This window comes from Phocoena phocoena, chromosome 4, assembly GCF_963924675.1.
Source record: "Phocoena phocoena chromosome 4, mPhoPho1.1, whole genome shotgun sequence".
NCBI classification, from domain to species: Eukaryota; Metazoa; Chordata; class Mammalia; order Artiodactyla; family Phocoenidae; genus Phocoena; species Phocoena phocoena.
The window spans coordinates 70923363-70941961 of record NC_089222.1 but is presented as its reverse complement, the minus strand read 5'-3'; the positions used below and the strand labels follow the sequence as shown (position 1 = coordinate 70941961).

The following is an 18599-nucleotide window of genomic DNA, read 5'->3' as shown; positions in this document are numbered from 1 at the left end:
CTGTCAGGGCATCCTGGGGAGGGGGACAGGCTATCGACCTCTCCATAAATCTTACTCAAGAGCTTAGGCAGAGAGCACAGAGGCAAAACCTACTCGGGTGGATCAGGAAACTTGGTGAGACAGGTAGGCTACAGGGGGTGACCCAGGTGCACAGCTGAGAGAATTTGCCACCTGCCTCGGGGCACTTGCTGTCCTATAAGTCACAGGCCCAGTGCTGTCGGATCTTTCAAGTTTGAAAAGGAAGCCAGAAATCTGTATGCTTATGTAAAATAGCCTTATTATAAACTTTGGGAAAAAAATTCTTTTTTTTTTTTTTTTTTTAAGATAATCAGTGAGCCAAAGACAAATTGGGCCTAGTCTAGTCCCAGCCTTTGGAAGCCTGTCAGTCCATGGTTTTACGACCTCTCCTCACTTGCTCTTCCTGAAGGTTCCCCATGGCCCCATCTGACTCCTTGCAGTCGTCAGTTCAAGGGAACAAGCACTGTGACGTGCGAGAGGGCGTGAGGTAGAAACCGTCTCCGCGGGCGGTGAGGGTCTGCGAGATGAGCCACGCGCAGGCTTGGGTCATTTTGCTGAGCTCGGCACAGCAGAAAGCGTGGCAGGAGCCTCCGCCGTTGAACCTTGCTGTATCATCTCCTGTCCTCTGCCACCCCCAGCTCCTCCTGGAGGGGAGCGGCTCATACCTCCTGTGTCGGCACCGTGCTCAGTGCTTGACAAGCAATATTTCGTGTCACCCTCACAACAGCCCATGTGATAGATGCCCTCACTGTACAGGCCTTGACTGTGCTTCCCAACCTCTCCCACCCTCCCATTCCCACCTGGCTCCAGGGGTCTCTTTTTCCTTCACCTGGCTTTTTCCTAAAAGTGTCTCCGTTCTTCTGCCCCGCGTTTCATCAGCCCCTCCATTCACAGTCAGCTTTTCTTGTCTCCTCCTGTGGTCCTCTCAGGACCCACAGACTCACTAACAGCCCACAGCATCCTTCACAGCCCCAGATCCTCAATGAACCTGGAGCCTTCGGACTGTATAGCTCCTACTTAATGGAATGAAATTTGTTCTCAGGCAGGCCTGGGTTTAAATTCTGGTCCTGTTGGGTAAGTTATTTAACGTCTCTGAGTTATTCGTAAAATGAGGATAGTAATACCTACCATTCAGAATTGTGGTGCGGATTAAATGAGGTAAGACAGACTTTCCAAAAATATCTTCCGTTGTACAATATCATAATAGGTATTTACTGTATAAAAAGTCTGCTTTTTCCCCCTAGCAGTTAGGTTTGAGAAATACTAGGTGAAACAGGCAAGCCAATAACAGCAGGCCCTCTCAGAGCCTGTAGTATACTGTGGTTCTTTGTGAATCTCCAAAAGGGGCATTACAGTGTGCCCTATTTCACATGTATGTATGTATCCATGGAATCCTTCCTGTGTGTGTTGGGCAGGGCGTACCTCATGACTACTGTTCCATGGAACCACCGTAGGAAAGGATGGGATGTTTTCAATGAACGATTGGTATCATTTTAGCATTATTATTACTCTCCTCTATGAAAAAGGCATTATATCTCCCCGCAGCCAGGCATGTCAGGAGGCACAGGATATGCACAGCATCCTCTCTTTCGGAGTCCCCTCTGGCCATGCTTGCCGCATTTACTTTCCAGAGATCGTCTTGATTCTGCTCCTGAGACAGAAGTGCTGCGTGATTCATATCGGTTGCCAAGCCCAACCATTCCATCGGGGCTCCCCTCTGCACAGATGCCCCCCACACTAGTGTCAAAATCACAGGTGCGAGCAGAAGGCAAAAAGACAGCAGATCTTAGTCAAGGTTCCACTGCTGACTGGGTGGCTGCGGACACCTTTTGGGACCTTGTTAGTTGCCTAAGAATGACATCAATTACCCCTTCTGATTCACAGGGTTTGCGAGGGTCACATAGGAAAGATGGAAAATGCTATGAAAATATGAAGAGTAGATTTACATGCAAGGAGTCAGGAGTTGTCATGTGGCTTTAAAAATTACAGAAATACAAATAAGTGAAATTGATGCTGAGAACTTCCCCTGCCTCTGATTAAACTTGGGGAACGATAATTGTTTGAGGTCTACCATTTCCAAAACAGTATGTGAAGAGTTGTTAAGAAAAATCAGGAGTTTTGAACATCTAAATTATTTTAAACACTGTCACATTCTCCTCATCTTCCATTCAAGGAAAAACAAAACAAAACTCAAGGGACTAAAACTGAAAATTAAAAAGTGAGCTTTATTGTCTCTTTCCTCTGTTTAGTCACCATTTATATTAACAGATTGGGTGACAGCAAGTTTATCTCAACTTCAACTGACACCTCACTACGAGGGAGAGAGAACACTATAGATGACAGAATCAAGATTCAAAAAGTTCTCTAGGGACTTTCTTGGTGGTCCAGTGGTTAGGACTCCATGCTTTCACTGCAGGGGGCATGGGTCTGATCCCTTGTTGGGGAATTAAGATGCCTTGTGCCACGCGGTGTGGACAAACAAAAAAGTTCTCTAGGCTGGATTGTAGGGGAGAAGTTGGCAAGATGCAGTGCAACAGGCCTCATTATGGAGTTTTTGTCTTAAGCTATTATAAAAATACAAGGTGAGGGGATCAATGACTTGGGCTTAGCTATGCATGGAAAAGTACTTTATTTGGTTATGGCTGGATTTTAGTTGCCAATATGATATAACTATAAAAAAAGTCCTTGGATATCTTGTTGGAGTTTGTTCTGCAGAATAGAGGAAATAAATCCTGCTATAATTTATGTAAGAACTGTTTAAAAGACATTGGAAATAGTTCCCCAAAGAATAATCACAGTGGTTGTCTTCCAATAGTTAAGTGGCTGATGTGGAGAACAGAGTAGAGGTTGGTAGAGTCCAGCCTGATCTATTTTCCTTATGGAAGAACTTTCTAATCACCTGTGGTGGCAGAATCTTAACATGACACCCCTCCAATGAGCTTTGCCTTTGTATTATCCCCTCTGGTTGAGTGTGGGTGGCGCCCAAAAGTATGATGAGCTCTGATTCCTGTGATTATGTTATGTTGTATGGCAAAAAGGGATTTACAGATAATAAATGCTGGAGAAGGTACAGGGAAAAGGAAATCCTCTTAAACTGTTGGTGGAAATGTAAATGCAGTCATTGTGGAAAACAGTATGGAGGTTCCTTTAAAAATGAAAAATAGAGTTACCATTAGATCCAGCAATCCCACTCCTGGGCATATATCTGGAAAAGATGAAAACTCTAATTAAAAAAAATACACACGGGCTTCCCTGGTGGCGCTGTGGTTGAGAGTCCGCCTGCCAATGCAGGGCACACGGGTTCGTGCCCCGGTCCGGGAAGATCCCACATGCCACGGAGCGGCTGGGCCCGTGAGCCTGCGCGTCGGAGCCTGTGCTCCGCAATGGGAGAGGCCACAACAGTGAGAGGTCCGCGTATCGCAAAAAAAAAAAAAAAAAAAAAACAGACAATAGGTGTTCATCTGTGAAAGATGGTGTACAGCTATTTTTTTCCAAAAGATACATTTGAACCAAATAATTTCTGAGACACTCCTCCTGTTTAGTGATGCTCTTGCTCCACAAATAACTTGTAACAGAACATGCCATGTTGCCCCATCCATGCCTTTGACGTAGGGCGAATTTTGGTTCTAGAAATTGTCCCTGCTAGCCAGCCCATGCGCCTCATTCCCTTTTGATGTACTTTCAGCGCTCTGTCACCATTAGCCTCATCAAACAAAGGTCCTCAGTTGCACTTTTACTTCCAGGAACACGACGTGATGGCACTTTTGCTATAGTAGTCCTGGTTGACTTTATGAGCGTGGCTACAGCTGAGTGTGACATTATGTACATCTCCTTGGCACTGGATTTTGATTCACACTTCTAAAGAGGGAATGGCTTTACTTACTCCAGAAAGAGCTAACACACCATTGTAAAGCGATTATACTCCAATAAAGATGTTTAAAAAAGAAACATAAGGGGGATATTTAAGAGGTTAAACTATTTCAGTACTTATTTTAAACAAAGCATTTTTTTAAATTTATTCATTTATTTTTGGCTGTGTTGGGTCTTCATTGCTGTGCGCAGGCTTTTTCTAGTTGCGGCAAGCGGGAGGCCAGCGGAGGCTACTCTTTAGTGCAGTGCACAGGCTTCTCATTGCGGCTTGCGAAGCATGGGCTTTAGACGCGCGGGCTTCAGTAGTTGTGGCTCGTGGGCTCTAGAGCGCAGGCTCAGTAGTGTGGCACACGGGCTTAGTTGCTCCGCGGCACGTGGGATCTTCCCAGACCAGGGCTCGAACCTGTGTCCCCTGCATTGGCAGGCGGATACCTATCCACTGCGCCACCAGGACAGTCCCTATTTTAAACTTATTCAAAACTCAGTGTCTTTTTTATTTTTATAGTTTGTCAACATGTCTACATTTTATTTTAATTTATTTTGGGGGTGGTTGGCAAAGATTTTTATTATTTATTATTTATTTATTTATTGAAGTGTAGTTGATTTACAAAGTTGTGTTAGGTTCAGGTGTACAGCAAAGTGATTCATTTATACATATATATCTATTCTTTTTCAGATTATTTTCCCTTATATGATATTACAAAATATTTATTTAGTTCCCTTGTTGGTTATCTATTTTATAAATAGTAGTGTATGTATGTTAATCCCAAACTCCTAACTTATCCCCCCCCCGCCAAGCCTCAGTTTCTTTGATCTACAAATAATAACTTACAAATATTACTAATAATAATAACTATTTCAATACATGATAATGTCTATTTCATAGGATTCTTGGGAAGATTAAATGACACCTAAGTAAATGTCCAGAAATGTTAGTTCTTATTGCCAAATGTAGACAAAAGTGAAAGTACTCGTGATATTTTATCCTTACTCGAAAGGCACTTCATGGCATGAATGTAGGGAGAAATACAGGAAACTATAATTAACAACATTTGGCAACTAGTGACAACTAACACAAATTACTACATGTGACTAAACCAGTAATAGAAGGTTGAGGAAAAACACCACACTGACATGACTCATTACCTAGAGACAATATTATCCTAACATTAAAGAAAAGAACTTTAAAACATGGCAGAGTTAGAGATAAGAGAGCATTTTAAGAATATCCTCCCACTTAACACACAAAAGAACCCAATTTGGCATGTCTAGATAAAGACAGCAAAGGGTAGATTGTAAATAATAAATAGAAACTCTTGGTGCTGTGATTGTTGTTTTAAAAAAAGAAGATAAAACATGATGAATTCTAGCATCATACAAGGACTCAGAGATATTATCTCTTTGGCCATGATTCAAAGGACTAAAAGTTTAAGGATTATACAGAAAGAGATAACTTACTCTAAGGCTATTGGAACATTCTCACTCATGGAAACGCCTAACATGTCACAGCAAAAAGCTGGCATTGCCATCCACAGAAGAAAATTGAAGTACTGAGAATTATTTATGTGATATCTTGGTTGAGTAAATGAATTTACAACTTTGAGCTGTAAGAATCTGGTTTGAGGAAGTAAAAGTGTTCTGAAAGTAACCCAAAATACCCATTCCCAAAAATTTGAATCACTACTGTGTCTTTGCATGGTGGGTAGGTAACAGATATTTCAGATGGATAAACACATGAATGGTGAACATAAGAATAAGATGATTTACAAAAGCTGAAAAAGACCTGTTTACAAGACCAGTGGTTCATAAATGTTACTGCTCCAGATGCAATAAAAATTCCAGAACAAAGACAGGAGGAGACCCTAGGAGATGATGATTCCATAAGTCTAAGAGGATCCCACCAAAAGGGAATTTGGTGAGGAAACCATGCTTAGATGAAACTGGGCCCTGTAATTTTCCTTTCCTGAAGAATATGACCAAACCTAGCTCTGTCTCTGATCGCAGCTGTGAGAACTACCTATAAAGAAAAGAAAGGAAAAACATTTTTTTAAAAATGCCCTTTCTGTGCTAGTACTTCATGTATGTTCTCATTGAATCCCTATGAGCTAGTTACTCAGATATCAATTTTACAGCTGAGGAAACTGAGGCTCAGCTAAGTAAACGTATAAAAGGTCACATTACGTAAGCATCAGAGGATGCTCTGTCACACTGTTTACCTCCTATGCAAGTGAAGGATGGCTGTACTGGTGTGTGTGTGTGCTTGGGTGTGCTCGTGTATATAGTTACTACATCTGTTAATCTTTTAATTAGTTTGGTGTTTATCTTAAAGCCTTTTTCCTAGTTTCACATATTACAAAGGTGAGCAGTTTTCTTTTGGGCCTGCATTTGACTTCAGTTTTGACAATTTGTACTCAGTGGGAAAAGCAAAAATTCCATTTAAGCCACTGGATCAATCACTTTCAGAAACACAACTTATGGTTTTGGCAAATAATATTTAGCTCTAAGTATTGCCCGTGGTCAAATCATTTCACAGTGAGTGCAATGGGACTAGCCACTTTTAATCCACTGAAATTTTGTTGTAAATTAACCAAGCTAATATTTACTCTCAACATATACTGAGTGTTCAAAATGTTTCAGGAACTGTGTTAAATGCTTTGCATGCATTATCACATTAGTTTCTCACAACAACCCTAGAAAAATAGTTAATGCTCTTATTTCCATTTATGAAGGAGGAAATTGAGTCAACAGAAGTAAAGTGGATTACCCAAGGTCAGATATCTGGTTAAGTGGTAGAGGCATGATTTGAACTTGGTTTTCTCACACCATATCCCAAGCTTTTAACTGTGACGTCAGACTACTTCCACTGTGTTTTACAACCAGCCACATTTTTCACATGAGGAATCTAAAGTTCAGTGAATGAAATCATTTACCCAGATCGCATTAACTGGCAAGTGATGGAGCAAGAAATAGAAGTGAGAGCTTCTAGAAGGCATTGGGGTGGGCTATAAAGAAAAGAGTCTCTGCTGATAGACCTGGATAGGGCTCTAAATTGTGACCTTAGGGAACAACCTCTGTCAAAAGGCATGTACAGATTTCAGTTACTCCTAATCCAAGCTGCTTCCTCCGTATTCCGGTCCTAGAGAAAGACAATTAAGGCTGTGTTACCTCTCCTGTTACCTGGAATACAGAATTCTAGTGGGGAACAAAAAAGCGAGGGAACATTACTGCTTAGAGAGAATACAATTCAAGTCTATGTGAAGATGGGCACAACCTCTGTGCTATTCAACACCACTAATAGGTGGCAGATCTGGGGTCCTCACCCTGTGGAACACAGCCCGTTTCCATCACCATCCCTGACTCAGTGTACTGCAACTCAAAACTGAAGGAGTCACCTCTCTCCTCCTTTGGATGAACCTATTATCACACCACTGCTAACTGTGACAGAGCACTTCCTTCGTGCTCAACACCTTACATTCCTTGTTTAATCTTCACAACTATTCTTCCAGGTGTGTGTTATTAATATCCCCTAAGTACAGAGATGGAAACTGAGACTTAGAGAAGTTAAGTCCTGAGGTCACAGAGCTAATAGGTGGCAAAACTCACTTTATTGCAACGAGCCACGTATAATGCGGTTGAGATTCTGATGCTCTCACTCCTGTTCCCAGTGTCTTTACATTTACAAGACCTCTGGATTCTACTTATCTTCCTCTTATGGCACACATATTGTTCCTGGCTCTCTCCTCTACCCTGCATTTCTTAATGGATTTTACCAGAGGTAAATCAATATTTAGGAGAAATCTGAATGACTCTTACTGCATCACAAGAATAATCATCTAGAACAATCAAATTATACTTGAGATTAATCGGTCAAATGGAAACATGATAAACTCGAGTCACATAAACATTGGCAAGCCAATTGGGAGTAGATTGAAAGAGTACCAAATAAAGTAGCGATTCTTTTATCCTAAACCTCAAGTCCCATATCTAGCCACATAAACTCTGGGAAAACTGAGAAATGATAGAAAGGAATTTTACCAAGATTTATGAGGCCAGTTTATCAAAGAAGCAAAAACATTGCTTCTACTCATCTTTGCTCAAGGAGCTACTTATTTCTGAAAGTTACTCTGACATTAACAAGGTCTTTTATATCTATCTATCATCTATCTATCTATCTACTATCTGCTATCTAGGTTTGCTATCTACTTACTTATTTTTTAACAGATAGGGAATAAAAAAACTGTTGATATTTTGATTGAGCTGTCCCCAGCCAAAAGCAATGTCTTTCACAGAAATTTATCTTGGTTACAGGGATGTGATTTTATCTCTGCTCCTATGTATGTCAGCACTTCCCAATCATCCACACCAGGAGGCAGCTACTGTATTCCCAGGTCACCAAACCTCCTATTTCCAATAGAAATCCCCTTCTCTGGTCTTTTTCTTTTTTCAATCACTTTTCAAATTTTGCTGCCATTTTCTCTTTCTCAATCCAATCTCACTGAAGTAATTAAAGTAACTTCCACCTGCTTGGAACAATATCTAATAACAAACTCCACTTTTATTTTATTTTTAGTGACATATACAGTGGTGTCAATAAAGTGCACTGATTTTAAGTGTACAGTTCTATGACCTCTATCAACACTTGGTTAAATGGGATTGCTAATGGTTAGTCCTCGAACTTAATATATCTCTCCATTTATTTAGATATTTGCTCTCAGCAATAATATGTAGTTTTTAATTTAGAGGTCCCGTACAACTTTGTTAGAACTATTACGAGATAATTGATTTTTTCCCTTGATAGTATTGCAAATGATACTTAACTTTATTTTCAAATTGTTTGTTACTAGTATTACAAATACAATTAGTTTTTCTGTATTGACTCAATATCCAGCGACCTTGATAAATTCACTTATTAACTCTAATAATTTGTACATTCTTTTCATTTCTTCATGTACATAATCACATTATATACTCATAAAAAGAGTTTTATTTCTTTTTTCCCCAAGGTTATTGAGGTATAATTGACATATAACAATTTGTAAGTTTAAAGTGAGAACTTTAAGACTTATTGTCTTAGCAACTTTCAAGTATATAATACAGTATTGTTACTTTTCATTTTCCAATTATTGTGAACATTATTTCTTTTTCTTGCCTTACTGCACTGGTTAAGACTTCCAATACTATACTGGATATTAGTAGTGATTGTTGATAACCTTATTTTGCTTGTGATCTCAGGAGAGGCCTATATTTTATCATTAAGCATGATGTTAGCTGGAAGATGTTCGTATCTATTGTTAGGTTGCTGAGAGTTTTCTTTCTGTTTTTTCTTAATGTATCGGTGTTGAATTTTATGAAAGTTTCTCTGTATCTATTGAGATCACCTCATAATTTTCCTCCTGAAAGTTAACATACCAAATACAGTGATTTTCAAGTCCTTGTAATCCTAGAATAAATTCCATTTGGTAATGATGTATTACCTTTTTAATATATCACTGACTTAGTTAGATGATATATTTCAGGATTATTTCATCCATGTTTCTGACAGATCTTAGCCTGTAATTTTCCTTTCTTGTAACATACCTATCAGATTTTGGTATCTGAGTATGCTTGCCTCATAAAATGACTTGGGAGCATTCCCACCTCTATTTATGAAAGAGTTTGTGAAAGATTGGTATCATTTATACCTTAAATATTTGAAAGGATTCACAACCCGTCTGGGCTTGAAGTTTGTTTTTTTAGTTTTTTTCTCTTTTTTTTTTTGGTAGAAAGGCTTTTAGCTACACATTCATTTTCTTTTATAACCTTAAAAATACTCAGATTTATTTGAGTTTATCAGTTTTATTAACCTCACAAAGTATAAATTTGGCATTATTGCCTCTATTGTATGTCTGCTTTCTATTTTATTCATTTCTCTTCTTATCTTTGTTTCCTTCCTTATGTGTTAAAATCTTCAATGATGAGAGTGAATTTAAGTTCTATCAATTATGCTTTACAAGTTTTGAAACTATGCTTACAGGTACACAAAAATTTAAGATTGTTATGTCTCTCTGTTGAATGGATGTGTGTCCTTCTTTTTCTCATAATATTTCTTTTCTTAGAGTCTATTTTGTCTGATATTAATATAGCTATACTGATTTTCTTTTGTTAGTCTTTGCATGATACATTTTCTCCCTTCTTTATCCTTATAATCTATCTGCTTCTTTATATTTAAAGTGTGTCTCTTGTAAACAGCATATAGTAGATCTTCTTTTATTATGTAGTCTGACAATCTTTGCTTTCAGTCACAGAATTAAGGCCATTTACATTTAATGTAATTACTGGTATAGTTGGGTTAAAGTTCATAATGTTGCTATTTGTTTTCCATCTATTTTATCTGTTCTATGTTCTTTCCTTCACTTAACATTATATCATATAATGTCCCATAACTCTACATTGAGTTCACACATTTTGTTTTTAATGGCCCCACAATAGCCCATTGTTTTGACCCACATCTTATTGAACCATTAGCTATCATTTATTTCTTCTAATAATTTTTCTATTACAGATAATGCTGTGCTGAACATCTTTAGATACAACACTTTCCACTTTGTGTATTATTTCCTTTGGGTATATTTTTTAGTGCAGAATTACTGATTCAAGGGATAGAAACATCTTTATAATTCTTAGTACAATTTGTCACCTTGCTTTCCCTAAAGAATTACCCCAGTTTACAAGGTTGTTAGCAGTGTGTAGCTATAGTGATTTCATTGCAGTCTTGATAGCACTGTGAGTTCCTTTTTGAATTAAAAAAAAAGTATGGAAAAGACCTGAAGGGGAATCAGAATTATGATTACCAATGCCACTGCTGTGTGTAAGTAAGCAGAAAAAAGGAAAGCCATTTTCCTGAAATGTGTTCATTTCAGCTACAAGCTGGACTAAAATTCCAACTGTTCTGCTTCTATTTTGCACACACCTGGGCTTTGGCAATAGCCCCTGTAAATAAATTTGTAAAAGAATGCATATTTATGATATAATATGTGAACTGGCATATACTTTTTATTTGAGTCTAATAAACCTATAATTCACAAATAAAACCAAAACAGGTTTACAGCATCAGAGGAAAGAGAGGAGAAAGGAGATCCAACTGAAAATATGCTTAAAAGCACAGTGAATACATGTTTCTAAGTTACATTTAAATCTTATCATGAATAATCTCCAAATAGAGTGGCAGCATCACTAAACTTAACGGTCATTGTTTCCCCAGGTAGGTGATTGTGTTGAGGAGTAGTGGAAAGGAACTCTTAACATTGTAATTACTTTGCAGAACACTTAAGGTGACATTATCTCATTTGAGCACAAGTACCCTGTAAGGCACATATTTCTAATTGTTTTGTAGGAAACAATTGGGATTCCCTAGAGGTGAAATGATTTACCTAAGTTCACATAGTTGAAAACTAGCCGAGTGGTGACTCAAACTTATGTCTTAGCTTCTTAAGCCTGTGACTTTTTCAATATGTCTAAGGGTTACTTTCAACAACTGTTATTGAAATGTTAATCTACCACAGAGTTTTTTATTAGAAAATATTAATGAAAATGACCATAGTGAAGATGAAAACTTTTCCAAAGAATAAAGACAAGAGATTTATTATAGCATGATCTAAACTGGCATAAAATTCAGGATATTCCATCACTGAAAGTGCTATAGAAACTCAGTAAAATCCTATCTTCTTGACATTATAGCCCTATGATCTGGACCCGGGATTTCAGTCTTAGAACACACACACACACACACACACACTCACACACACACACAAAATAACACCAGAAAGTAAAATAATGGTAGAGTAACAATGTCATTCATAATCAGGAGCCCTCTGGGTCTTCACACTAAATATCTAGTTTTTGAAATTTAAAAAACAATGCTGTGAAACTTCATTGTAGGAGATGGAAACTAAAAATTACCTTTAATTAAGCAAATCTATTGTTTTTGGCTAGTTATCTTCCCCTAAAACCACATCTCAAGTCTTTACTCAATTCATGACAAACATTAACTAGCTTATTATTAAAAATAGAAATATTTCAGCATGTTACTCTCAGGGTAAATACCTATAAGCTGTCTTTTGAAAGTTTTTCATGTCCACAAATAATCTCATAATCTCTCCCTACTGTTTTAGAAATCAGTACACTTATGCACACTCTCAATCCTTCTTAATCATATTATTATAAAACAAATATGAATCTGATAAAGCAAGATATATAAGTATGGATCACATTGGTCATAATTTTATCATCGTCCTCCAGTAACTTCACATTAATAATTTTTTTAAAAACATCTTTATTGGGGTATAATTGCTTTACAATGGTGTGTTAGTTTCTGCTTTATAACAAAGTGAATCAGTTATACATATACATATGTTCCCATATGTCTTCCCTCTTGCATCTCCCTCCCTCCCACTCTCCCCATCCCACCCTTCCAGGCTGTCACAAAGCACCGAGCTAATATCCCTGTGCCTTGCGGCTGCTTCCCCCTAGCTATCTACCTTACTACGTTTGTTAGTGTGTATATGTCCATGACTCTCTCTCGCCCTGTCAAAGCTCACCCTTCTCCCTCCCCATATCCTCAAGTCTGTTCTCCAGTAGGTCTGCGTCTTTATTCCTGTCTTACCCCTAGGTTCTTCATGACATTTTTTTCCCCTTAAATTCCATATATATGTGTTAAAACCTTACATCTAAAAGAAGTAAATCTGATCCAAAACATGAAGTATTTTATAAATCTGAGGTGACTCTTATGAGTATTTAGAACCAAATAAGTCTGTCCATTCCTTGCTCCTAATGTTTTAGTTCCATGTGCCAAGGTAGCAAAATGAGTCCTTCCTGGAACTTTTAAAAATTATATCAGCTGACAGCTGTATGCAATCAATCTGATTCAACCAGCCAAAACTAGATTTCTTTCTCAACCAACCCCTGAATCTAAAGTTTGTGTGTCTTGGAACAGAATGCGTTTTTATGTGGGAAAAAAATAGAGTAAATCTTTTATTTACTCTGCAGGAGGTGTTTGGTTACCAGACCCAGAATCTACACAGAGCTCTCTGCCTCATAACATCCGTGCTGACCTGTGGGGTCCTTCTCCTGTTATTTTACTGGAAGCCGCAGTGGAGGGTATGGGCCAACTGTATCCCATGCTCCTTGCAAGAGGCAGACACTATTTTGCTAAGGACAACGGTGCGTGTCCTTCTGTGTTTCATCTATTGCACAGCCTGTGATGGCCAGCATTCCAGAGTGGATCCTCCTCTATTTAAGTTTCCCTGTCCACAAATAGGAGATGGCAAAACTATCTCTGCCGTCTATTTGCTATGTCTTATTTTGTCTCAGGAATGAAGGGCATTTCCTCCACATCAGCCTGGAGAAATTTCTACCATGTCAGGCTCGTTGTGAGAGCCCTTAGCCATTACATGAGCAGTGGCTGTCCGTGTTATAACGCTTAAAGACATAACATGGGAATGATTGTTCAGTTTTTCAGAAATATGTATTTTGAGGAAATTATACATTTTAAACATCAAGGTGTGATTTTAAGACAGCTGGAAACTATTTTCTAGATATAAAGTTTCTTGCAAAGTGTATCTTTCTCTTTATTCCCTAGCACAGTGGTTCTTAAATTTTAGTCCAAATCAGAATTACCTGGAGGGATCTTTAAAACAGAGACTGCTGAATATTGGATCCAGTAGGTTTGGGGTGAGGCTGAGAACCTGCATTTCCACTCTGTCATAAACCAAGCCATACTGAAGCCAGAATTAAAAGTAAGTGATTTTAAGAGTACAATGTTATGGCATGTTTTTGTTACAAGAAAATAATGTATTTATTGGATGAAAGTTCTGAAAATCACACTGCTGGGCTGGGAATTACAGCTACGTATCAAGGAAAGTGAGAGCTGCATGTAATAGACAACCCTCACCTCCCCTGATGGGCTTTACTTTGTGAATGACAACTTTTCTATTACATTTGTAATTGCATTTGCAGTGTATCCAAGTGCAAAAATCAGGTATGTTTGGAACCACTTGGAGAAGAGGTTTCAGAAAGTTGGGTAAGTCCGAATTTTCCTCAGCACTCATCAGGATCTACGGGAAGAACACTGATTTGTTAAGTACCATGAACTGAAGTACGGTTCCTGTCCTGACCACACCCTAGGTTGCTGGAAGATAGCAACACCTGTTTGGACTGGGTCTGACCTGTGGAGAACAAGAGGTCAGGTGGGGTTTGTGGTACTGCTGGAGTAAACTCTGCCAGCAGAAATGGAGATACCACATCGCTTATGATCAGTGAATTGTTGACATAATGTTTCATCAGCTTCATATAACCCCAGCTCATTTACTGGCATCAGAGAGATGTCGTAAATTATTCTCATCTTAAGCACACTAATTAAAAAGAAAAGACTGAAAGAACAGTACAAGCAAATAACATTTGGTCTTTTCTCTCAGGATTATAGAACAGTATTCTCTGTGTTGTCTTTTCTTTCCTCAAAAATTCTTGAGTCATTTCATAAACATCAGTATCTTAATCCTCCAAATCCTCTGAGAGACAGAAAGACAATATGATGATTGCATTTTACTATGGAGAACCAGCCCTGGAGAGAAGGATTTTGTTTGCTCAGTTAATTGTGTCATTCACCACTGTTATTTACAGAACCTAGAACAGTGCCTGATTCATGGTAGAAGCTCAATAGATATGTGTGGAAGGAATGAATAAGTAAATGCATTCATTGATCTGTGAACTAAACTCTAATATGTCAGGCATTTCGCAAGGCACAAGGGATCTAAGGATAAATAAGACTTAGTCATCGTCTCAGAGACATTAACTGACTGGAAGGAAAGAGAGACAAAGAATAGTGGTACAATTATGAGAATGAGATCTATGGATGCCAATAGATTAGAAACTCATAGTATAATAGTAGCACAGGAAATTCTTAGGCTGCTTGTTAACTCACAGTGACCTAGAGTCCCTGCTTCCCTCATCTGTAATTTGAAATGGCGAATCCTGGTGACTGAAAGTAAACCATTGCAAGCCTTCCCAGGAATCTTAATAATCACCTTCATTTCTTGCCCAGTTTTAGGGACAAGAAGAAGGATCTGCCTGACCATCTTCACAGTTAGTCAGAAACAAAAATTCTCAAGCTAAGAAGCAATCTCGTACTTAAAATACAAGTTCTTGGGTTCTCCTCCATAATTCTGATTTAGTAGGTAGAAGCTGGGGTAGTGGTAAGAAAAGAAACTGCATTTTTAGCAAGCACCCCCATAATTTGTATTCACACCAAGCCTGCGAGCTACTGATCTGTTATTGTTTTCAAGTCTTCCCTCTGTCTGAACGCTATGCAAAATGAACCAGGCATCTAGATTATGACAATATTACAAAGTGCCTTAGAGATGGTATCATTATATAAGATTTCAGATACAATGCTTAAAACACTGAAATACAAGAAGTTTTCAAAGTCATTAAAAACATATTGCTTTAATAGCATTAAGCACAGGACATTTAAAGGATTGATCTATTTAGGAAAACTAGTTGATAAATATAGATATACTCTGCCTAGGAAACCGTTTCCACAGGAAAGATTTCCCATCCGTGTAGCTACCTCATGTTTGTCCTTATTTATCAAGTGCCAATCTTTAGTAAACATCATACATAATTAAATTTAAATCTGGTCCACACAGAAAAGAACTTGACAATCTAATAAGCAAGACACAGAATATAGTTTCCCAAATATGAAGACTAGAGGAGACAATCTACTTAGAATCACAGAGTCACATTTTATTTTGTGGGTTTTTCTCTTTGGAGAGTAAAGAAAGCAAGTAGAATATGGAGCATTCCCCCGCTCCCCCACCAGTTTTCCCTTTTATATTTTAGTGTAAGACTAAATGTTTTTTTCAAAAATTTATTGTGATTGATTGGTTGGTTGAATGACAGCTTATCAATTTCCTAAATCAATTCGAGCTTGCTTGCATGAAAAGCTAGGACCCAGTAAAAGAAATAAAGGAAGAGGGATACACAGAAATCTCTGATCATAAAAAGCCACAAAATCTAAATACAACTTCCTCTTTCAGGCTTCATAGCAGCAAGGCAAAGAGAGAAAAATGCACAGATGTTCATAGTCTCACTTTCCTGTAGCAAAAAGCAAATCAAGACATCAGCTGTGATCATTTTACTCTGGAGAGAAATTGCCAAGGGCATCAGGAAGAAAGCAGGAAAATTATTCCAGGAGGTTCCCTGCCCCTACCTTCATTCATTCATGAACCGAACACAGCTTCGCATCTTAGTGCCTGTCCCAGACAGGTCCATAGACACTTGGGGTAATTCTCTTACCGCAGGGACACAGGGCCCTATGGAAAATACACACTTACCTCATCCAAGCTGTCTTCCTATTAGGACAGTTTTTAAGTTGAGTGACCCTTCATCTTTTCACTTAGCCCACATTTATTTAGCTTATTTACCTTTGCCTCCTTTATTTAGCCTCCTGAAGGAGAACTTTCTGGCAGTAGAGATCCAGGCATGTCCTAATCAGGGGTTAGCTCCAGACCAATTGCCTTGTTGGTAACCCAGAACTCTAGAAGAAAAAAATTTTGGTGGCTAAGGTTTGCTAATGTCTCTAATGGGAATACTCCAACCATGGCTGATTTCAGTGTGACGTTGCTGAATGTGGAGCTGTGAAAATGGTACTCATAATTGGCTTGGTGATTCTGTAGGACCAAACTTAATTCTCAACACTTGTCACACCACTGAGAAAAAAAGGCATGCCTGTTAGTACCAAAGGAAAGAAATCTGAGTGACAGCAGCAAAAGAGGGTGGATTTGCCATCAATGCTTCAGCTCCAAGCTGGTGGAAGCTGTTCCAGGAGAAGAGAGAGAAAAAAGAAGCAAGAGGAAGGCGGAGGGAGAGAGAAAGAGATTTAGGGCTGCTACGAAACCCTTTTCTCTTACTCCTCAGGTCTTGTGCGAAGCAAACGTCAGAAAAGAAATTGTGCCTATAGACCATGACCTTTTCCCCTTGGAAAGCTCCATCTTTAGAATACAGCCCACATATAGATACTCACCCATCAGATCAGTTCTTTGAGAAAAAGAGCAAGGAAGGTTTGGTTGGAGTAGAAGAGACAGGCTTTACTCATTCTTCTGGAATCCAACGAGATTGTCTCAAATCTTAGCATTTGGTTAGAAGTCAATAATTTATGTAAAAATATAACCCATGGTACTATGGCTCTGAATCCACTCAAAGTATAAAATCACTTAACTCTAAGGCCTTGTTTCAGAGCAAAACCTTATGGCAGCGTGAGTAAGTCTAAGTCCTGGGTCTCTCTGGAGATCCTGGGATTTCTCCATCCCCACCTCCCCCCAGATGCCCTCCTGGTCCTCTGCTTTCTGGATCTTCATGCCTGGGAATGCTCCAGGCACTTTCCCCAAAAACCTGATGAGAAGCACCTCACTTAGCTCACATATAGGGCATGAAACCCTGCAAGAACTTGAGGTTATCTGAAAATGTGCTTTAGGAAATGAAAGAAATAGACAGATCACAGATAAGAACTAATGTGAAAAAAGAAAATCACTTTTGTCATTTGTAAAACGGGTCCTCTCTCTACAAATTATAAAGTATAGAAGCAGGTTCAAGTACTGCTAAAATAGGGATTCTTTCCCCTGAAAGCAGTTTCTCAAAACATGCCTATCTTGTTATTATTATTAGTTTTTAATGGGAAGGCTCTAAGACCAACATACGTGTTATACTCTACAACCATACCCAGATCCCAGAAATTGGGTACCGTTTCTATGCATCTGTGAATTTCTTAACTCTCGCTTCCTTTAGAAAGTGGGTATGTTAGGGGAGTGAGGGATTAGCTAGCAAAATCACCTGGGAACTTTTTTCAAACTCTAATAAACCCGCTCCCTAAAAATTCCACAGTTCATGGAAATGGGTCATGCCAGAATACTCAGGCTTAGTATTAACTGTTTGGAAAACTACAAGCCTCCCTTCCTGCCAAGGACTCTATTGGTGGCTTATCAGAATGGAAGCCGAGCAGTCACATGCAGTTTGAAGATGCTCACCAGTGATTCTGACATGCTCCTCCTGCCTCTTTGAGGACTCCCAGCCTAGTCTTCACCATGTGGAGCCTAAAGGGCCTAGCAGAAAACATATTCTCAACAATTATTTGGTAAATAAATTGATAAATGGATGAACGAATGAACAAATCATCAAATTGAAAAGAGATAGAGACCATCGCCAAAGAAAATATTCCTAGTCATTCATGCTTGGTTTTTCGGAAATACCTTCCAGCAGGTTTACGAATATCTCCTGGTTGCAAGAAACCTCAGTGCTCCTTCAAGCACAGCTCATAGCCAGTGCAGAAATGTCCTTCATAACTTCCCCTGTTAAGAAATCTCTTTGGAGAGGGACCTTCTACGTCCGAAGCAATTATTCCCCTAATGAATGGTTCTGAATATTAGGCAAGTCTACTTAATTTCATTCTGACTATTTAGTTTTGTGAGGCCACCTGGAATAATTCTAGGGCTTCTTTTTCCCCTGCCAGCTCGTCAGATTTCTAAAGTCAGGGCATGTCATCTCCTTTGTTCCTTGGAACTTTGCTCATGTGACCCAGCTTCAAACCTCATATTCCTTCCGGTTGCTCAGCCATTGGTCACTGCCCCTGAAAGCTCTGCTTGGCTTGTGCTGAGATTGAGATGAGTACACAATTCCCTAAA

The 18599-nt window shown here is 38.8% G+C and overlaps 1 protein-coding gene across 1 annotated transcript in view; it reads left to right on the top strand.

The window, feature by feature from the left end:
- The first annotated feature begins 434 nt into the window (after positions 1 to 434).
- Positions 435 to 18599, top strand: part of ATP13A5 (ATPase 13A5) — a 98456-nt gene continuing 80291 nt past the window's right edge. The window contains 8 exon segments of the mRNA XM_065875837.1: positions 435 to 505; positions 1650 to 1857; positions 12913 to 13119; positions 13325 to 13333; positions 13566 to 13684; positions 13892 to 13945; positions 14050 to 14072; positions 14075 to 14111. Coding sequence (XP_065731909.1) covers positions 435 to 505; positions 1650 to 1857; positions 12913 to 13119; positions 13325 to 13333; positions 13566 to 13684; positions 13892 to 13945; positions 14050 to 14072; positions 14075 to 14111 — 728 coding nt within the window.